The sequence below is a fragment of the Ricinus communis genome, chromosome 5 (genome assembly GCF_019578655.1).
Source record: "Ricinus communis isolate WT05 ecotype wild-type chromosome 5, ASM1957865v1, whole genome shotgun sequence".
Classification (NCBI taxonomy): Eukaryota; Viridiplantae; Streptophyta; class Magnoliopsida; order Malpighiales; family Euphorbiaceae; genus Ricinus; species Ricinus communis.
Window position 1 is genome coordinate 3,250,649 of NC_063260.1, and position 22,975 is coordinate 3,273,623.

Consider the following 22,975-nt stretch of genomic DNA (forward strand, 5'->3'; position numbering starts at 1 on the left):
TATTTAATTTACTATTATTTGAGTTTTATTTAGTGAAACTAATCTCTCTCAGACATTGCATCACTTTAGTAGCTCTATCTAAATTACCATTATTACAAAAAAAAAAAAAAGTGGAGTAAAATATATATAACCTCATAAACCTAGATTCTGTGAATCCATTAGCCAAATTGAAAAAAATACAATGATACAACAACATAATAACATATTTGTGAATCAAAGAATTGAATTTTATTTCAAGATTGAGACTTAGAGGTGATTGTAACTCACAAATCGTATACTCTAACTCACAAATCTGATAAAAGATTCTGATAGTGGTTGTGGTTGTAGCGGAAATGAACGTAAAGGTGAAGTGGGTGTAGAAGGAATGTAATCGTGAGTGTAAGATAGAGGAATTTATGCTTTTCTCTCATATCTTTCTTCATTCATGATTCGATATTCTGGTGTCCTAGACGTAGAGGAATCACACCAATTCATCCTGAACTTGGTGGTTATATTCTACTGCGGTAAAGATATTGTGGAGGAAGTCCTGCATAGAGGAGAGGGAATAAAGAAAAATAAGGGTCAGTGAAGAAGAAAGTTTACACTAAAAGCCATTGAATTGTGAACTAAATGAGAAATCATCAAATAGTTATGAAGATGAAGGCCAAGAAAAATAAGAAAAAATGGAAGAAGCATGAATCAAGATCGTTTTAATTTTTTTCTTTTTTACTAAAATAAAAGACTTCTAAACGACCCGTTTAGTTTGGCTTGGTTGGCTCCAATCAAATTTTAATCCATGCCAACAAGCCACATCATTGACGCATATCTCATGGAGGTAAGTAGATATGAAACAAGATGCAAAGATGATAACTGAAATGATAAATTTAGAAAGTCAGAATATATTTAAAAAAAATATTGAAAATTGAAGGTAGATGAGATGGTTTTACCTTGTATCTTTGACCTTATTAGGTGCATAAAATCAAGGCTACCTTCTAGAATATAACACTATTTTTTTTAAAAGAAAAACACTTATTTTCTAATATAACATCCGAATCATACAAATAAAATTTATTTTCACCTCTTCTTTTGTGTCTTTTTTATTTTTCTTTCATATAATTTTCTTTACTTTCCACTTGTATTTTTTTTTTATACTAAAGAGGAGATATCTTAAGAAAAGAAGCCAATAAGCCTTGGACTACATAAGAGGCATTAGTCAACTTCTTATACACGTCATATAGGTGAATACTTACCTAATGCAGAAAAGATGACTCGAACATAAAACACACTCCCAACAATAAACGCTCTTACGATTTGAGCTAGGTCTCAAGTGTCCCCTTCCATTATTTAGTAACTATAAAGCCTTTCATAATTTTGGGTTTTTATCTTCTAGTAGAATAAGAAATAAGGTATACAAATATATATTTGAATGGATAAATTATCGGCTATATAGAATTAGCTTATTGGTCCTTTCATATTAAATTAGATCCATATTTATATATAGTCAATTACACTATGGAGCATACATATACCCGTCATATTTTCTTTTTTCTTTTTTTTAAATTCTTGTTTTATAAGTATTTCATTTTTTAGTTTTTGTCAAATTTTTTTCACTTTTGTCAATTCTACCCTTAATTGATCGTATATTTAATTATAATTTTATGATTCAGATTATCATTTTCTATTGGATCCCTTTGAATTCCATATTCGAAGTTGCGATAGAATCTAATTATGAATTACTCACAATATAAATAGAGACATATGATAATTACTCAATTTCACAATATGGGATAAAATCATATCTGATTTTTCATATTATTAGAATAGAATTGAAAAGAATTAAAGAAAGTTTGGTCAAAATTGCAAATATTCGAAAAAGGAAAGATTAATATTGAACTATCTTGATATTAATATCGTTTATTTTCTTTTCTTTTTTGAGCTGGAACATAATTCATTGCATTAGTATAAGGATGAAGAAGGACATCTTCCTTTATTATTGGAAATTATGAAGCAACAATCAACAAGACTTAATTCACTTTAAAATATGAATACATATCTATTATATAGTAACCAACACAAGGAAAGATTATTTAATACAACCAGTACATTTAGATGATATACTTAATTAACTCCACAACAGTGCATATATGCATGGATTTTCTCACATTGCCAACCATAGTAAAAGCAGCACAACATAGTAGCATATAAGTGGTGCGAACAAAATGATACATGCCATTTTATTCACATAAGTGTGTTCGCTCATGTCAATGGTGATGGTGATGATGGTGGTGATAATAATAATCATGATGATGATGGTGATGTGGAGGAGGAGGCGGTGGTGGATGAACAATTATTGGTGGAGGTGGAGCACAATGATCGAGTGGTGGTGGTGGTGGAGGATAAACAATCACTGGAGGAGGTGGAACACAAGGATCGAGTGGCAGTGGCGGTGGAGGTTCAACAATAACTATGGGAGGAGGTGGGGAGTCTGGACATGGTGGTGCACAAGGGTCCAATGGAGGTGGAGGACATGGTGGAGGCGGAGGATCCTCGTGCTTGTGATGCTTGTGATGTGTCATTCTCTGGAAATGTATGAACAATCAAATTGTAGACACTTCCAAGATGAAAAAGCAAATTGGCTTGGTAATCTTTATAAAGGAATTAGGGAAGGGTGTAGAAACAATGTTTTAGAAACTTAATTAGAAAAGTAGTTTAGACTGGTGGATATACAATTTATCATTCAAAGTATGGTGAGCAATAACAGCGGTTCAAATGCATGAAATCAGTTTCTATTGTGCTGAGAAAGAGATATGCAACAAACATATACATACTTCTCAACATTGGCAAGTAATGTTTCTTACACCATTCCCACCTAGCCGCATGCTCATTTATATTGATAATAAATTTTATTATTTTTCTAATAAATATTTGTATATGTAAAATAAAAAAATAATAAAATACACATTTATATATATAATAAAAAGGCAAAGAAATTAAAAAAAAAAAAAAAAAAGGAGATAAAGAGAGTGACTTGAATAACAAAGGCGACACTGCAATTGGAGGTGCTACGCAACCAGAAAAGGTGATGGGTGAGGAAGATGAGCGGTGTGTATGTAGGGACTGGAGTTTTTGGGTGTGATAGAAACGTTGTGTTTCGATCATTTGCCTTATTTTCTCTTTTAAAAGGAAGCTGTAAAAGATGAGTTCACAGACTTGTGATGTAGGATTAATAATCCAATGAACAATGCCATATATAAATTTTACGTTATGTTTGGCATACGCCTAATTGAATTAGGGTATAATTGAGAAATAATTCAAAGATAATAGATCAAATTAATAAATTTTAAAAGTGAAGATATATTTTGTGAATTTAATTAAAAGCCATGGTCGATGAGGTGATGTTTCAAAGGTTTAATGATAGACAAAAATCATTTTAGCTGTTTTTTTAATATTTGTTGATTCTATTCCCGAATGGAAGCAAAAATAAAATTAATTTATAATTTAAGATTAAAACTCTTAGTACTTTTTACTTTTAACATAGTTTAATAATATTTATATTGTTCCTTAAAAAAAATAATATTTATATTACTTATATTTTTATTATTTTATCTACATGCAATAATTTTGTTGTCACCAAATCACCCCCATTCATATATAAATAATTCCTAGCATATGTATTAAATTCTTAATATCCATTTAGATAATATAATCAATAAATAGATAAATATATTATTTTTCTAATTAAATACTAATCTTATCATAAAAAATATAACATATTAGTTATGTTTTTATTATTAACTTGTAAATGTTATCTATATTAATTAATAACATTTGGAAAATTTAAAATATTTTTTGAGGAAGAAAAAAATTAAAACATCAAAATTGATATGATTCTGTAAATTACCTATTTATTAGATTGTTATAAGATATAAAATTATATATATATATATACACATATACATATATATATATAACATTTTATCTTTTAATTAAAAAACACATTCTTGATATTTTAAATTAAAAAAGTATTTATATAATAAAAGATTATAGTATTCGCAGAATATATAGACAAACCTAGTTAATTCGATATAGCTACAATTTTTGAAGTACTTTTGTGCAAAACTCTTGAAGTATCATACGTCCGCTATAAAGTACTTATGTTAAATACTTGAAATAAGAAAAGAAACGTGATTATGTGTTAACTCCTTGTTAAAATATAGAATAATAATTCGATTGTAATGATTCATACATATATTATCCGATATATGATCTAATAGTTTTATAATTTTTGTTCTTTTAGTAGATTTGACAATTAAAAATGCCTCATGTGATTATGTATGTGCTATCAAGTATTTCTGTTTTATTTTAATGTGAAATTCGATTCATTCTGTATTTTCATATTTTATATACTACCATTTTAAAAGCTCGCTAAAAATAGCTTTTTATCTAGGTGTTTTGCTTTTGTCCCGATATTCACTTTTCGTCCTTAGACCGCTCTTATGGATTATATTGTCGCATGCCTACTAGTTTTTTCTAGCTTATACTCTAAGCATATATCTATTAGAAAGAGTTCTATTTTATAACTATTTGTAATGATCCGTATATGAAAGAAATGCTTCTTAGTAGTTTGAGTAGAGAGTTAGGAGAACCCCAAAATTAAATAAAAGAAATTTTAAGATGGATGAAAAAGTTCACAAATCAATATCACGTTACTTGAAAGGTCAAAATGGACAATTTTCATGTGATATAAACTCGAGTTATTACATGAATGTTATAATATTTCCCAAAAACAGTTAGCATGAATACGGTTGCCTTACGACACTTGTACACCTCTTAAACTTCAAAATTGATTGTAAAAATGGGACAAGGTTCTAATATATTGATATTTCAAAGTTCTAAATCTCTTCTCTAAATATCAAAATGGGCAAACCAAACCAATTTTTTAATTTGGAGGTGTTTATTTTCAAAGTTTTAATGTAATTTCATTTTGTGTCTTCTATTGATTTTAATACCCTATTGATTTTTTTTTTTTTTTTTTTTTTTTAGGATATTGAAATCTGACTATTCCTTTTCTGAATGATTTTAAAATTTCACTTTCCAACATCAATTTGATACATTCAAAAATGAAATTGTAAAATACTCCCTAAGAGGATTAAATCTTAATTGATAAAGAAAATGTCCCACCTTACTTTTACACTAAGGCTTTTTTTTTTTGGCGCAGAAAATGAATAATTTTTCTTTTTAATTTCTTTTTTAGTTTAGTATGTTGCCACATATACACTAAACTCGTAAATAATTATTATATATTTATTAATTTTAAATAATAAAATATATATTAATTATTTAATAGTAAAATACGAATGGATATATATCTTGATTAATCAGAATTTAATTATATAAAAATAATTATAGAGTAATTAAGATTTTGAAATTTTTATGATGAATTCATCATAAAAATCATAAAAATTTCAAAATCTTAATTACTACATAATTATTTTATATAATTTAAACTTTCATTAATCAAATTATCAAATATTAATAAGAATATAAATAAAGAAATATCAATATGGCCACATATCTTTAGATTAAAGGATATGTGAAGTATACATTGCATATTATATGTTTTATTTTCTTATTTATTATAGTATATACACCTAATATATATGTTTTATTTTCTTATTTATTATAGTATATACACCTAGTATAGATAAAAATTTTACTAAAGTAATTCTTATCTAGAATTAGAAAGGTATATTTAATTGAGACTTTTAAAGATTTTATAGATTTTTTTAAATGAATCACTTTTAAAAAAATTTGAATTTTTAATGACTTTTACAGAGTTCATGATTTTATAAATGACTTTTACAGATTTTATTTAAAAATATTTTTATAGACATTGATAAACTTTTATTGATTTTCACAAACCATTATTTAATTATTTAAAAATAAATTTAATCATTTTACTTTTATTATTTTTTTCGTCTTTTTTTTTTCTTATGTTTACTTTAAACATGATTCTACATAATGTTATATGCTACTACATATTCAAGTAACAGACTTTATTTTATTATTGTAGTAAATTCATGTCATTTTAAAATTTTTTACCTCAGAATATGAACACTATTTTTTTATTAAGAGAATAATTTTTTAAAAATAAATTATCATATTATAATTTATCTCCAATTAAACTATCGAATTTATATCATATTTGTTTATTTTATTTATTACTTACTTAATAAATATTTAAACTAATAATAGTTACACTTACTAATTATTTAATAAATACCTATACCGACAATTACATTTATCAATAGAAAAAGTTATCCAAATAGTCTTTCTAATAAAATCTAAGAGTATATATTTAGTGGGGTTGTTTGCTCAAAACAATGTACTAAATACTTCATTAAAATTCATATTTCTTATAAGGGCCCTTTTAAAGTTAAATTAAAAATTTAGTTTAATTTTTTTATATGTGTGAATATAAAAAAATATTATTAGTAAATAATTTTTAGCTTCTGAGTTTCATCCAATCTCTTATGTTTTTTTAAGACAGAGAATATAGTATAGAAAAATAGAAATGGTAATGTAGGAGAATTTGAAAAGAAGAGAGATGAGCTCTCAAAAAAGAAATCTATAAAAATTAAAAAAAATTGAAAGAAATTTTTAAAAATTTTATTTATAACAATACATAAAAAGTCATTAAAAGTATATAAAAATTCATGTTTATAAAAGTCAATGGCTTTTTAAATATTAGTTTACTTTTAAAGACTTAAATAAAATTGTAATTAAATATCTATAATTTTTATAGACTTTTTAACAAATTTTAAATGTCTATATTGACTTATATAAATTTTTTTAAAGTTATTATTAAATACACCATAATTTTTGAACTCCATTAAAATTTTTAAAAATTTTAATTGAATATACAATTGTCAAATGGAAGTGAGCGCTGCCTTGCGCCCACAACCAAAAGGGAGTGAAAACTCCGTTCTCCAAGTTTGGGATGGGGGTGGAAGTTCCTAATCGTTGGGCATATATCCCAGGAATCGAGAAATCTTTCGTCAATCAAAGAGGCGCTTGACAAAGAAGGAAGCTACCTTTGGGTCTGAATCGAATTCGTGTACATCACAATTAATAAAAAATTGACATTTATTAGAAATATTTTAAACTTTAATATTGATATTAGAGACATATATTAATCTTATATAAAAGTTTTCATGCATTTATTAGAAGCAAGTAAACATCAAGATCTATACGCTGAATTTGGATACTTCATGGTTAAGAAAATTAGCATGCACATTGTCATTCATCTACCAGTCTAATTCCATCTAAAAGTCTAAACCAAATCTGCAAACTGCTTTGTCCTATGCACTCTTTCCTGTCTATAAATAGTTATGCCATTTCCATTATCTTCTTCCATCTAATACTCCTCGTAACTAAGTTTCAGCAAACTAAAAATGTCTCCACCCCCACCACCAGAGCCTTGTGCACCACCCCTTCCCCCACCACCACATTGTCACTGTCCACCATTACACTGCCACTGTCCACCGCCACCACTCCCTCCTCCATTTCACCATCACCACCATCCTCCACCTCCACCTCCACCATTTCACCATCATCATTACCACCATCCTCCACCTTTTGCACATCTGCATCATCCTCCACCTCCTCCTCCTTGTCTTCCTCCACCACCTTGTTTCGATCCTCATTGGCCACCTCCGCCTTGGCATCATCACCATCCTCCACCTCCTCACTGCTAGTACAGCAGTACCCTCTAGCATGCACAGAAGGAAAGGAAGGACGACAGGAAGAAAGGAAGGAAGCGTGCGCAGGTGATCGCTTGAGGGAAAGAAGAGAAAAATGGATAAAAGAGAGTTATATATATGCAAATAATGTTTCGGCTGTGTGCTTAATATTTACAAAGTGCTATGTCTGTCGAAACTACTTTATATGTTGTACTTGTGTTTATTTGATTTGAGTGATCTGTTTTAGACAATTACTGTACTTTGCAGTATGATTTTACAATCAGTTCTCATACTTGGGACATGCGTTAGCTCAAAAACAACACCTATACATTCTTTGGTAAGATTATATGCCCACTATATTATTAGTATACAAGTTTCTTTGTTTTCCTTTTTTTTTTTTTGTCCACTGAACCATTTTAAGGATTTTAATCCACAAAACGCATGTGTGCTTTGAACTTGATGGCTATAAGGTTATTAATGATCAGTCCTTCAATTTCATACAGAAATAAGCCTGATTTACTCAATTCTGTTTTTTGTTTCGGCTAAACCTTGATTAATATAGTTCCAGGCAATTCATTATCAGCTGATGATATCCCTTCATATATCCACTCCCTTGCCTTGGCAATTTCTACAGGCAAAGTTCTACTAGCTTTCTATTATATTCATAGGTTCATTTGATAGAGACATGAACATGTATCGCATAATCAAATGCAGAGTTAGTCTTACAGAATAACTGCCTCTGTCACTAAAATGATGAGCACTACCCTAATTACTGCCTTTGGATTTCCTGCTCCTAACTCATTTAAAACCCCACAACTGCAAAGATCTAGAAAATTTATTTGTATAAAAGGAATATTGAAAGAGGAAGTAAAGCAGCATGGCCTCAGACACTGCACAGGCAGAAAAGCCTATGCAGGGCAGGTCATCACAGGCTCTGAGAAAGGGAGCAACCATCCCTGCGGCAGGGAAAGGCCGCTCCAACCTTTCCCAGAAAAAGAAAGGGACGTTGGACAGAAATACCAAGGCAACCAAGTAGAATAGGCTACCGTTGGACATGCACATATATATACCAACTCAATCAATTGTAAAAATTAGAATTATATATCAATAAATTCATCATTTATATTTTCTTCATGGTATCAGAGCAGGATTCAAACCTGTGAAGTATCAATCAAGCAAACAAAAACCAAATTCTCAGAATTCCTTTTTGGAAATTCATCATGTCTCAAACTGATAACAGATTGACCAATATAATCCTCAGAGGTAATCAAAATTACTTCGAGTGGTCAAAAGCTGTCTACATAGGGCTTAGTGGCAGAAGGAAATTGGGATTCATCACTGGGACTAAACCCAAACCCAAACCTACTAGACCAGAAACCTTGACAGAAGAAGAAGCAGAAAAAATTGAAGAATGGCAGACGACAGACCACCTGGTCATGTCGCTGCTTACCAGCACTATGGAGCCCCAAATTTCCAGGCTCTGCATCTTGCTGGAATCGTCAAAAGCATTATGGGACAAGGTAAAAGGCCTATATGGCCATCAACAAAATTTTGCTCACATTTTTAATCTCAAACAGGAATTGGCCAGAATCACACAAGGAACAAAATCAGGATCGCAATATGCCACAGAAATATTGACAAGGTGGGAAGAACTTCAGACTTACCTACCTCCTTCAACAAACACGACAGAAATTCAAAAACGAGCCAACAATGATCTAGTATTCACTTACCTGGGAGGATTGGACTCAAGCTACGAGAGCTTGAGATCTCAAATCCTCCTGTCCCCGGAACTACCGAGCATCGACACTGTTATGGCAACAGTCCAGTGCGAGAAGACGCGAAGGAACCTTATGAATCCCTCGGCCTCTACTGAACTCGCGGAAAACCAAGCCTTCGCATCGCGTCGCCCCGATCTCACCGAAAGAAACAGAACAGGGGGAGAGGTAAGCACGAGCGAGCGGTGCGACCACTGCAAGAAGCAGGGTCACAGTCACTCTCGTTGCTGGCACCTTCACCCCGAGCTCAAGCCAACCCGAGGTTGGGAAAGGGGGAGCGGCGAAGGGGTGAGAAGAGGAGGAAGAAGAAGGCCCGAAGGGAACCCTAGAGAGAAAAGGGAATTCGGGGGCTGGGCGTCATATGTAGATTGTTATATGACGCCCCGACCCGACTCCCTAGGGTTACACCAACCCGACCGGGCCAACCTTGGACCCGACCCGACTCCTCCGAATCCGGCCCAAGCCACCAGGCCCAGCAGGCTCAACAGGCCTTCCAAGCCCAACCAGTCCAGCAGGCCCACCAGGCACTTCAAGCCCAGCAGAAGCATCAGGCCCAAATGGCCGAAATGCTGGCCCAATTGCAGGCCTTGGTCCTCCAACCTAACGGGTTTGGGTCAACTCAACCCGACGGGTCAGGTTCGGTTCTCACTGCTTTAAATTCCTTACAAAATTTTTCAAAACCTTGTCAAAATTTCTGGATTATTGACTGAGGGGCAACGGATCACATGACCTGGGATCCAAAAAACCTAACCAAGCTCAATTTGGTTTCTCCTTCTCACCATGTATTTGCCCGATGGAGAAAAGTCAAAATTCAGGGATATGGCACTTCAAATTTATTTAACTCACATATTGAAAATATTTTATATTTGCCTGCATTTAAATCCAATCTATTATCCGTGGGTAAAATTACTTGTGATTTAAACTGCAATGTTATCTTCTCACCCACCTCAGTCACTTTTCAGGATCGAATCTCCGGGAAGACGATTGGTGAGGGAAGACTAAAAAATGGTCTCTACTACTTTCATGCTCCTCCCAAGAAATATTTTTTGTCATCAAACCCTAACCAAGGCATGTTAATGCATCAGCGGTTAAGGCATCCATCCGACAATGTTTTAAATAAAGTATTTCATTACAATTTAAGTTTCAGCAATTGCGAGGTGTGTAAATTTTCTAAACACACTCGATTGCCTTTCTCTTTATCCTCCAGTGTATCTGAAAAAGCATTCGATTTAATTCACTCAGATGTTTGGGGACCTGCCCCTGTTACTTCCTATAATCACTTTAAATATTTTGTCACTTTCATTGACGATTACACTCGTACTACCTGGATGTATTTACTAAAAGGAAAAAATGAAGTTTTTTCTCGCTTCCAAGAATTCTATAATTTCATACAAACCAATATAATGCTACTTTGAAAATTTTTCGCTCCGACAATGGCACAGAATACATAAACCAAAACTTTTCTACATTCTTTAAACAAAAAGGGATTTTTCATCAAACCACTTGTATCAACACCCCTGAACAAAATGGTATTTCTGAATGAAAAAATAGATACCTTCTCAATGTCGTTCGGACTCTCCTTTTTCAAAATAATGTTTCATCGATTTTTTGGTCCGATGCCCTTTTAACTGCTGCCTACCTAATCAATAGACTTCCCACTGCAATTTTAAAACATTTGAGTCCCCTAGAGGTTCTCAAAGGTAGGAAAATTGATTTAAGTCACCTCCGAGTCTTTGGCTGTGTTTGTTATGTTCACATAAACCGCCAACACAAACTCGATAAAAGTTCTGTCAAGACCCTGTTTTTAGGATATTCCTCCACTAAAAAGGGATATAAATGTTATGATCCCTATACTCATAAAACATACATCTCTCGTGATATCTTATTTCTTGAGACAATTCCTTATTACACCACCCAAACTCATGATAATCCTCAGGGGCCTTGCTCACTAGTATTTCCGCCTAACTCTGATTTTTCTCTTAGCAGCCCTACTCAGGATTTTATACAGGGGGAGCTGTCTACTGTCTCAAGGTCGATTCCTTCAGGGGGAGACAATACAATTGGAGATACAACCTCTGAAAGTCAATCTCAAATCAGTGACAGCCAACCTCAACCTCAAGAGGAAGCAATCGCCTTGAGAAGGTCCACTCGTCAAACTCGTCACCCTAAAATTAAGAGATTATGTATCTCATTCGGTATCGTATCCTATCCAAAGTTCTATTTCCTATGATAACATATCAAGTCAATACCATAGCTACTTAAGCCAGATCTCATCCCATCCTGAGCCAACCAACTTTTATGAAGCCAACACCAATCCCAAATGGTGTAAGGCCATGAAAGATGAACTTCAAGTGCTAGAAAAGAATGACACTTGGGATATTGTTCCTCTTCCTACAAATAAGAAACCAGTTGGATGCAAATGGATATACAAAATAAAGTATAATAGTGATGGGACCATTGAGAGATACAAGGCCAGACTCGTCGCCAGAGGCTTCACTCAGACTTACGGAGTTGATTACTAAGAGACATTTGCTCCAGTCGCCAAGATGAATACGGTCAGAATCCTTCTCTCAGTTGCAACTAATCAAGGATGGAGTCTATTCCAAATGGACGTGAAGAATGCTTTTTTACAAGGAAATCTAGAAGAAAAATTTTATATGACTCTCCCCCTTGGTCACAAATCAGCCACAGATGCCCCCATGGTATGTAAGCTAAAAAAGGCCATCTATGGGCTTAAACAATCTCCGAGAGCATGGTACGCCAAACTAAGCCTCTTTTTATTAAAAATTGATTTTACTAAATGCGATTCTGACTCTTCCATGTTTGTTAAACACAATCTCACACACACTGTCATTATTCTTGTCTATGTTGACGATATCATAATAACAGAAAATGATGATCAAGGTATTAAGGATGTCAAACAAAGTCTAAAGAAAGAGTTTGATATTAAGGACCTCGGGCAGCTTTCATATTTCCTAGGCATAGAAATGGCAAAATCTACTAAAGGTTTATTCCTATATCAAAGAAAATACATCCTCGATCTATTAAAAGAAACCGAAAAATTAGGGGCTAAACCTGCCTACACTCCTATGGAAACCAAAGTCAAACTCAATATTGAAGATGGAAAACCTCTAGCCAACATAGGACATTACCAACGTTTGGTAGGAAAGTTAATATATCTCACTATCACTAGACCTGACATATCATTCGCAGTAAGTATGGTGAGCCAGTTTATGCATGCCCCACGCACCTGTCACCTAGAAGCTATAGATAGGATTCTCAAATACCTAAAGGGTACCCCAGGACAGGGAATCTGGATGAAAAATAACAATTCTAATTCTATAGTTGGATTCTCTGATGCAGATTGGGCTGGAAGCTGTGATAGAAAATCAACCACTGGTTTTTGTATTTTTGTGGGAGGAAACTTAGTAACATGGAAAAGCAAGAAGAAAAACATTGTTGCTAGATCCAGCGCAGAAGCTGAGTACCGTGCAATGGCATCAACAGCTAGCGAACTCATTTGGATCAAGCAAGTCCTCAGAGATATGAAGGTAGAAATTAATGGCCCTATGACAATGCATTGTGATAACCAAGCCGCCCGTCACATTGCATCAAACCCTATGTTTCATGAACGAACTAAACATATTGAAGTGGATTGCCACTTCATCAGGGAAAAGGTTCAAAAGGGAGAAATTGAAACTCCGTATATCAAGAGCCAGGACCAACTAGCTGACATCCTTACAAAGGCACTTGACAAATAAACGCATCACTCAATTTTAAGCAAGATGGGTTCGATCAACCTCTATGAACCCAACTTGAGGGGGAGTGTTGAAAGAGGAAGTAAAGCAGCATGGCCTCAGACACTGCACAGGCAGAAAAGCCTGTGCAGGGCAGGTCATCACAGGCCCTGAGAAAGGGAGCAACCATCCCTATGGCAGGGAAAGGCTGCTCCAACCTTTCCCAGAAAAAGAAAGGGACGTTGGACAGAAATACCAAGGCAACCAAGTAGAATAGGCTACCGTTGGACATGCACATATATATACCAACTCAATCAATTGTAAAAATCAAAATTATATATCAATAAATTCATCATTTATATTTTCTTCAAAGAAAAAGAAAAATTGAATTGAATTTGAAGTCTCACATAAAATATATAATTTAGATGAGTATATGTGATTGAGTTTTTCAGAATTGGTAAATAAATTGTATTATTTTTTTATAATTACAATTAACAAAATTTTCATTTTTACATTTCAATGTGGCAAACACAATTCTGATTTCTACCTCCAAAGATGAAACTGAACATGAACCGAACCCATTGAGCAATGTTGCAGTTTAGTTTGAAACCGGAAAACCAGCCAACAGTTCCGATATCAGTATAAATCGGTTTGATTCTCAGCTGGTTCACATTATGAACTCGAAACCAAATTGGACTGTGAGAACTGGTAGATCTCTTCAAAAAAATTTGGGCTGCCTTCATGAGGCTTAAATTTTTTAAATTTATATTCAAATTCGCTCAAATTATACGGCTTTAAATTTTTAATCAAATCCAATCTATTATAAAAAATATAAAAATTTTATTTTATAATTTTGGGTCAAATTGAATTAATTGACATTTCTAAAATCACTCAAAAATTAATCGAGCTTTTTTGGGTCCGGATTTAGACGGACCTAAAATAAAAAATGTGTCTATGTCCAAAACGTTTTAAGCGGGTTAGGCAGATACTCAAAACCCAAATACAGTTCTAAGCACCATGAACGTCAACATGCAAAAGGGGAAAGAAAACCATTATTATAAGATTTGCGAGTCGGAATAGAAGAAGTAACAAAAAGTAAAAGAATATCTAATAAAAATCAACAAAGAAGATTGTGAAGTCAATAAGATCTTGTTATTTTAATTAGAAATTGTAACTTGTAATTTTAATGTGTCTTTAAAAAGGTCAATTTCCAAAGTTAGAGTCCAGTAGTAACTAACCCAACCAATTAATTGCCGACCAAATTGAACCAATATATCAAATATTAGTAAAACTAAAATTTAGTCATTCCTAATTTATTTGTAAATAATTATTTTAGATTTAAAAGTCCTTTTAATATCAATGCAACTACGTTTCATTCCGCCATTGACAAGATTTAAATGCTTTTCTTATTTTGGGTGGTGAAGGAAATAATGCAAACTCCCATCGTGTCCCAGATCACATTTTGTGTATCGAAAAGGGAAGCCTACTCACCCATCAGCTTTCCTCGTAGATATTAAACAAACATGGACAGACTATGTAAAAGGTTTAAAAGAGAGAGACTCAGAAAATAATTTTTTAACATACGAATTAGACATTCTTAAACACCTCAAGTTCTTTTTTAGCCTTAACCCAGGACTTTTGTATCACTTTATTGTAGGTTTAAAGGCCAATTTGCCCCTTTAAATGCCAAAGTTTTGGGTTTAATTGGCCAAATTGGAAAGATCAAGGGGGTAAATAGGCCAAAAAAGTTAATTTTGAAGTGAATTGGCCTTTGCTGACAAGTTCAAGGGGCAAAATTGGTCTTTAAACCCTGTAATATGCTAATAGATATGAAATATAAATTGGTACACAATTGTTAGGTTGATTAGTATAACCACGTCAAGTAAAATAACATTTTGATTAAACATTCCGTTTGGACTTTCCTCTCTGCTTTTTCCTTTTTCGTTCTTCAAAGTTCAATTCCATCCATTGTCTGCTCCAATTGTCTCTTAAACATTCTCTCCTTTGCCATGGTTGCCTGCAAATTTTATAAACAGAACCACAGAAAGAATTACATGTAGTGTGCTTGAAGATCTTCATTTTTCTCAATAAGCTAAATTCAGAAGCACAGGGAAACCTGTTTCTGCCAATCTGTTGAAGCAGTCATGAGGGCGAGCAATGCTACTTGCACAACAGACCCTGTAAGTACTCCAATCCAAAGCCCTTTGCCTTTAAGATGTACAACAAAGCATAACACAACAGACACTGGAACTCCAACAAAATTATACGCGCTGAAGTTGATAACTGCCCCTGTGCGTTGCCACCCACATCCTCTGGCAATCCCTGCCAGTAAAAATGAATAATGGAAATATAACTCTGTCAGGCGGTCTGCGGCTTACAGGTTTTGAGAATTTAAGACAATTACCAGAAAGTACTGCTTGTAAGCTATCCATTATAACCGAAAGACAAAGCAAGGGAGCTATTTCAGTAACATAGTTCACAACTTCCTTGTCGTTGCTGTACGCATATCCAAAAATCCTGCGGCAGCAGAAGAGTGCTGTGCTTACTATAACTGCCTCTGTAATTGAAACAGCAAGTATTACACGAACGACAGATCGAGCTTTCTGTGGATTTCCTGATCCTAGCTCGTTAGAGACTCGAGTGCTGTGCCAAAGGAGGGAGGCAGTCAAATAAGTGGTGTAATACAGAGGTTACCCGGAGTCTCCAAGGAGAAAAGATACGAGTTAAACCTCGCAGCAGCGCCAAGACCATATTGTACATAGTAGTTTACTGTTGTAGTCGTAATGCTGATTATAAAGACCGAATAAAATGAGAAGAAGAATTCATGCTTAAATTCTTGATCATATTCAATCCAGCAGAAAAAAGAACAGACAAAAAGGAATACCAGATAGAAAGAACTGATGTTTCAAGCTTCGAATTTGGTAGGAATCCAGCTAGCAATGTAAGTAGCTCAAATGTCCACCATTCAAGACTACAATTATCGGCAGGAAAATAAAACATCTATCAAGATAAAGTAACAGAAGATCAAAATGATCAAATTGTTCTTACCAAATCAGTTTAGAAAAATTACCAAACCATTACAGCAGACGGGAGGGCGAAGCGCCAAAACTCGCTAATGCTTGAGAAAACATCTTTCCAGCAGAGGACTCTTGTTTTCTCACAAGAAGAAGACCATCTCATGTAACAAGCAAGAAAGATAACATTTAACCAATAAGACAGACCAATGGACATCGCTCCTCCAATAGCTCCAAATTCCCACTTAAAAACTAAAGCCCAACAGAGTGGAATATGGGCTGAAAGAGTTGCACAAGAGCTTATGAGCATTGGAAGAATCAAACTTTGAGTTTGGAAGTAGCGAACCAAAGATTGAAGAATTGCAAAGCCGAATAAAGCTGGTATAAGTCCAATTGAGTATCTGCAAGCTTCCATTGAAATTTTAGGGTCTAAACCTATTGATATCAATATTCTGTCCATGAATATCCACAGAATAGATGCAGGAAGACAAATTGGAAGTAGAGATATTATTGCACAGTAGAGATAGCTTCCAAACTTTTTGTATTGGCCTGCTCCATAAGCCTGCCCACACAGAGTTTCTAGAGCTCCAGATAATCCTATCTGCTTGGCATGTAAAATATACTGTTAATCGCATATCAAAATAAAAATAAAAGAAACCCAAAACCAATGATATTCAAAAGTTATCGCTGGTTGCAGTTTATTATTATTGTTCTATTTCTTTTCCATTGTAAAAGAAGAGGAGAAAAAGCTTTACAAGGAGAGCGAAGCCAGTAGCATTGGTGAAGGAAGAAGCAACTGACACACCAGAAAGGGGTAAGCTACCAAGGTGGCCTGCCATCATCAGTGAAACGGTCGGCAACAGGTACTGTGATACTGAAACGACCACCATTGGTGCGGCCATGAAGCTTAACTTCCTTAGCTCTTGCGCAGGCCATGCCTTCTCTTCAATGTTAGGCACTGTCTCTTCCATCTTTACTCTCTTGTTGTTAGCTATGCATGTTTCCTCTCTTTGCCATTTATTTATTTGCACTAAAAAGGAGGAGCATACGTTTGGCTTTCTTCTCGTTCAGAACGTGGCTCATAAATAAATGATCAATTATGTTTTCATAGAGTAAAGGTTTACACGTATAGTATGAAAAGAATTTTACTTCTTATATATGTAATAAAAAGTAAACCATGGTTTCTTGCACTATATACTCTATATCTGCTAATCAAATTTTTGGGTATGACTCACTATTGCACCTAATTAACTTTTAATTTTCGTGTTTTTTTAATAGAATGAAAACAAAAATAAAAATGAGTGATTCCTATTATTAGTTTTTTGGTTCAAAAAATATAAATTCTAGAATTAGAATGAAATTATTCCATCAAAGAGAATTGCCTATTTTCTTTTTTACTTAAAAGAGTAAAAGTTTTATAGTGGTGAGTATCAAATTAAATCAATTATAAATGGTCAACTAAGTGAAACAATCATTCATAATTCATATAAATATTATTTATATATATATATATATATATATGTGCATATAATAATATAAATTAAATATTATTATTATTTAATTATAATTAAATATTATTGATTTCTATTCCATATTATGTGTGGTTTTAAGAACTAATAAAGTATTAATTACTGTTTTTTTAGTTTTAGTTTTATAAGTGAAATAATTAATATAGTAGGAGAGAAAAAATATAAGAAATAAAATAATTTAAATTTAATAGTGATTTTGAATATGTTTATGAATGACTATTTTAGTTATATCAAGTTCCCTTTTATTATAATTGAAGCTTTTCATTAGATTCTTTAAGTAATTCTTATATAAAAATCTTACAGGATACATATTTTGGAATAGAGAAAGCTTGTGAAAACTGTATTTAAATTAAAGACTGGTATTTCTAAATTTGGATTCAAGTCTACAGGAACATCTTGTTTATATATATTTTGAAAAAAAAAAAAAAGCCTAAACAAATACTAGGCAACAAAAAAATAAGGAAAAGAAAAATATTTAAAAATGGTCCAAAAAAGAAATGAAGACAGACATCCTGAAATGTGTCAATCCAACGTAAGTAAGGAACAATTGCTTATGGAGGGCGTTGGTAGAAATGAACCGCAATGTTGTCTGACCATTCTTTTTGTAATAAAAGTAGCCACCAAATATTCTCTTTTTTATTTTTTTTCTTTATAATCTTATTTCTTTTAGGGTTTGTTCTTTTAACCAGAGAATAATGATAGAATTAAAATCTGTAAAAAAAATAATAAAATCTCATCACTTTTTAAATAATTCGAGATGGAAGTTTAGATTCATAATAATTTAATTTAAAAAAAAATAAGTTAGATATATTAAAAAGATAACTCCTCAAAGTTTTTAAATGTTAGACTTTTTAAATATTAATTTAAAATATTTTCTTACTTTTCTATATTAAATATTAATTTTTACTTTAATTATGATTTTTAATTTGAATATTTAATATCTTTTAAAGAAATAAATTTTAATAATTAATAACTAAAATCATATGAGTAAGTTTCATAAAATTAAAATATGTAAGACATATAGTATATTATAAATTTTTTATATAATTCCTGATATGAAAAGAACTATGGAATTTCAAATATGAAAAACAGAATTTTAGAATCCATCTATTAAGAATAATAGATTTTACATTCTTAGAAATTATAAAACTTAAAAATTATGAGTTTTAAAACCTTAAATTCTCGAGAATTCAAATTTTTATGAAAAAGATAGACCCTTAAATAAAATGGCAAGTGGCGATCGGAAATTGTCAAAATGTTTGTGACTTTAAATAAACTTATTAAAATTAAGAACTTAAATATAGTTATCAAAATGTTATATAGCTTGGATTTTTTCTACCAATAAATCATTTCTAATTATACATATGGTATATATTATGATACAGTATATAAATTTTAGTTGATTTTTAATTATTGTTAATGAATAATTATTATTTATGGACTATTATAAATAGAATATAGTATATAAACATATTATATGTCATAATTATAACGAATAATGAATAATGCTATTTATAGGTTCATATTATGTATATATATTTAAGATATTTTAGTATTTTATTGATATGTTTTATTTAGATAATATGTGAACATGTACTTATTATCTTATTTTAGTTTTTTTCTCTAATTTTATGTGTTAATAGCCAAAAAGAGAAAATATGAGCCAAATATTCACAAATTGGTTTAAATAGAGTTGTTGCTGCCAAGATCTAGAACAAAAGCGTGTGGACTATTAATTTTACAGGCTTGCTAAATATATGAAGGCCTAAAAAGAAATTAATTAATTATTATATATAATTATCAATTATTATTAATTATTTATTTAAGTTAAGATAGTTAAGAGTTGTAGAAAATAACTCTTATAAGTTTTTTACTTGGTAGAGGACTCTGCGAAAGGAATCTCTACAAGCAGGGGAGATTAGTTACACAACAGGGACATTTAACTGTCCATTATTTTGTTCTCTGCAATTCTCTACAGTCCATCTTCCACAAACATTTTAATTTAGTTTTTCATTGTTCTTTTAAGATTTAAGGAGCTTTTTCAAAAATGGAAAGTGATGATTAATCATTTTTCTACTTGAATGATTCTTAATCCTTCTATTTAATTTTAATGACCATTAGATTAAATATGTCAGCCTAGTTTCATAAGTATTTAGTTTAATCTTTTTGCTATGTATGAATCTTGATATTTATTTATTTGATGAATGATTTCTTTAATTTCATATTTTTATGAGTTTTGATTATTGTTATTAATTGACTATCATATCAATTTAATGATAATAATTATACAAAAACTTTTAGGTTGAATATATCAGAGACACCATCTTTACTTCAATCTACGTAGGTATAAAAAGATTTTAGTTGCATTCATTAGTCTGAGTGGTTAAAGGAAAAGACGCATCATCGTCTTATTCATTAGATCTAGGCTTAAAGTAAACAAAAAGATTACTTAGTAAATGGCTAAACTAGATACTAGTTTTATCATATAGTTTTAATATATTACAATTATTATATATTTATTTTATATTCCATTTCTCCAAAATATTGATTTAGAGTGTTTAGATTTATATTCAAAATGTATTTGTGTGATAGTTTTTATAATACATGTTCTATAGTTTCTTGTGAGATCGATCTTACGGTGAATTTATTCTTACTATAGGAACGATTCATACACTTGCGAGTACACAGTGATAGACATCTACCATTCTATTTAAAAATCCTTTAGAAATAACTTCAACTTAGTCCTCTTGAATATGAATATATACCATATAAATGCAGAGTTCAAGTAATTGATGACACTATTATGTTGTTTGGATTGAATTTAATTGAATCCATTTTTGGAACAGAGATGTTTATATAAAATAAGTTTAATTAGGATATATGTGATGATGCAGTAGGTTCATTAGAATCACTCTATATATATATATAGAGAGAGAGAGAAGGGTATAAATTAAACTAACTAATAATTTACAGCTCGACCTAGTATTAGAATAGGACCAAAATGTCAAGATCAAAAGTGAATAGACAGAAGCATATTTAATATTAGCTTTCAACTTAAGACACTAAACCTGATTTTCAAGTGGCTCACCAACTGTCTTGAGACATTCCAACTGACCAAAGCTCACTTCTTCACTGCCACTCAACATTTCCAACAGATTAAACTTTCCGAGGTTCTTTGGCATATCTAATCCCTCGAGCCTTCTCAGCATTTTCAAGTGCTTAAGTGCTGCTCCCTTGCGTCTGTTTCCTCTATGATCAATCGGCTCAGGATTCCTTCCAATTTCGAATTGATCATCCCCTGTTATTATACTCCCAGTCCATGGCTTTGCCCTGCACTAAGATCCTCTAAGTCCATAACATAATAGACCACTAGCATAGATTACTGGCCAAGCAGATATTTTGATAGGATTATTAACATGTCGGGACAAAAAACCATATGCTATTGTTGTAGAAACACTAAAGAAACCACAAACTACTCCAATAATATCTGGAAATGCCCCAAATGGTTTGCGATTTGGAGATGGATAGTAAAACCAATGTATATTGTTGCCCCTTCTCATCCATTTAGCCTTTTCCTTAATACCCTTGTGAACAAGAATAAGGATAGAAATTAGGAGGACCGTGAAAGATATTAGCATACTGATTATGCATATTTGGGCATATGGACTGGGGATAGCTGATAAAAAACTGTTGTTGAGAGCTCTATCGTGAAATTCACTATCAAGAAGATCCTTTCAATCAGTTCCAGGGGAGTAGCCTGTGTTTTCAAGAAAGGAACAAGAGTTAGTTTTCTGAATTTAAACTTTGCAATACCATATTGTTTTTAACTACTATTTAGTCATAAATTCAATCCTAATATTGCCGCTGCCATTATCATCTCCTTCAATATCTATGTTGATCAAATACTTCTCTGTTTTAGGCAAAAAAGGAACACATGATTTAATGTTGGATTCAGCCATACTTTCACCTGTTGCCATATTATATAAAAAGTTGAATTTGTTATTTTTCAGGAGAATAATTATTAATTAATTTACTATAAGAAATCCTTAGAAAATTTTCTTTTTTTATTCGAAAGTTAACCCTTTGATTCAATTTGTCTGCCTGCATTCAGAGTCATCATTGCCATTGCTACCACCTTATTCGATATCGTCAGCCATTCTCTTTCATATAACCCGTCATACAAAGGGGTTAGTCATTAGCTGCTAAAGATATGTTTCCAACACTTAAAAAATGTATAGATATTTATTAGTTCTTACCTTTTTATTTTTGTTCAACCCATCTTCCTTATTGACAGACTCAGCCATGATCATGCTTTTCATAACCTTCTACGACAGACCCCAAAGGGACAACATCGTTAGATTCAGTTTCAGACATACTAAAAGCAATTGATAATTGTTTTTCCTGATTGCTTTTGGTTGACAAATAAATTGAAAATGTTAAATAAAGAAAATAGAAAGATATTTATTACAGTCGAAACCGATGTTTGATCGATTTGCTTTGCATCTGCCCCTCTCGTCGTAAGAATTGAACAAAGAAAACTTTCTTTTCCAAAGGACCCATATTCCATACACATTCGACATGAATTTCCATGCATGTGCATTTCACTTTCCTCTTAACTCTGCAGCTATGCTCCAGTTCAGTACTTTTACTTAAGTTCTTGTTTAACTAAATTTGTGTGGTCAGAAGTTCAAAAAGAATTTATAGCCTTAATATTTCATTGACATAATTTCATTTCTACGTTGAACACCCTCCTTGTTTTGTTGGTCTCCTTTCTTCTGGAAGTCCAGTTGATCAGTCTGAGACTGATACTTCTGCTATCAAGACTAGGAAACTCATTGCACTAATAGTTTTTGCTAAGCCTAAACGTAATGGTGTAATTTTTTTTCCAGCACATTAATTAGTCATGTTTTATTGTTGCTTTCAAGTTTTAATTAGATTATTAAATAAAATATGCTTTTTTTTTTTTTTCTTGATTAATAATACAATATGCTTGTTAGGTGAAATCATTAAACTAGGGGTTCAGGATAATGATGAAATCTACTGATATAACTAGAGAAAAAGCCTTCGGTGCATCTCTTCACTTCACATATTTGAAATAGGCCCTCTTTTTTTTCTTATCTTCAACTAGAGAAATGGACATGGACTTCAAGTTCTCTAATAACTTAATATTTGGTGTAATATATAAATTGTCTCTTATAT

At 32.1% G+C, this 22,975-nt stretch overlaps 2 protein-coding genes across 2 annotated transcripts; both read right to left on the bottom strand.

Moving 5' to 3' along the window:
- Window positions 1-768: 768 nt before the first annotated feature.
- On the bottom strand, window positions 769-2,555 carry LOC125370146 (leucine-rich repeat extensin-like protein 6). The gene is made up of 2 exons (XM_048374714.1): window positions 2,325-2,555; window positions 769-849 (listed from the first exon to the last, which is right to left on the bottom strand). The coding sequence occupies exons 1-2, from the start codon at window positions 2,553-2,555 to the stop codon at window positions 769-771; spliced, it is 312 nt and encodes a 103-aa protein (XP_048230671.1).
- Window positions 2,556-15,015: 12,460 nt separating this feature from the next.
- Window positions 15,016-17,316, bottom strand: LOC8265020 (protein DETOXIFICATION 9). The gene is made up of 7 exons (XM_002528018.4): window positions 17,003-17,316; window positions 16,304-16,848; window positions 16,118-16,204; window positions 15,963-16,019; window positions 15,638-15,876; window positions 15,350-15,555; window positions 15,016-15,250 (listed from the first exon to the last, which is right to left on the bottom strand). Exons 1-7 carry the CDS (start codon window positions 17,216-17,218, stop codon window positions 15,182-15,184), a joined length of 1,419 nt encoding a protein of 472 aa, XP_002528064.1. The 5' UTR covers window positions 17,219-17,316; the 3' UTR covers window positions 15,016-15,181.
- Window positions 17,317-22,975: the final 5,659 nt, after the last annotated feature.

Excerpts from the sequence above, each read along its gene's own strand:
- LOC125370146 (XM_048374714.1), bottom strand. The coding sequence starts at position 2,555 with ATGACACATCACAAGCATCACAAGCACGAGGATCCTCCGCCTCCACCA. Across the intron at positions 850-2,324 it reads CTCCACCTCCACCAATAATT|TTATCATCTTTGCATCTTGT; the intron begins GTTCATCCACCA and ends TTATCATTTCAG.
- LOC8265020 (XM_002528018.4), bottom strand. The coding sequence starts at position 17,218 with ATGGAAGAGACAGTGCCTAACATTGAAGAGAAGGCATGGCCTGCGCAA. Across the intron at positions 16,849-17,002 it reads CTACTGGCTTCGCTCTCCTT|ATAGGATTATCTGGAGCTCT; the intron begins GTAAAGCTTTTT and ends CATGCCAAGCAG. Across the intron at positions 16,020-16,117 it reads ACATCAGTTCTTTCTATCTG|CATTACGACTACAACAGTAA; the intron begins GTATTCCTTTTT and ends CTTTATAATCAG.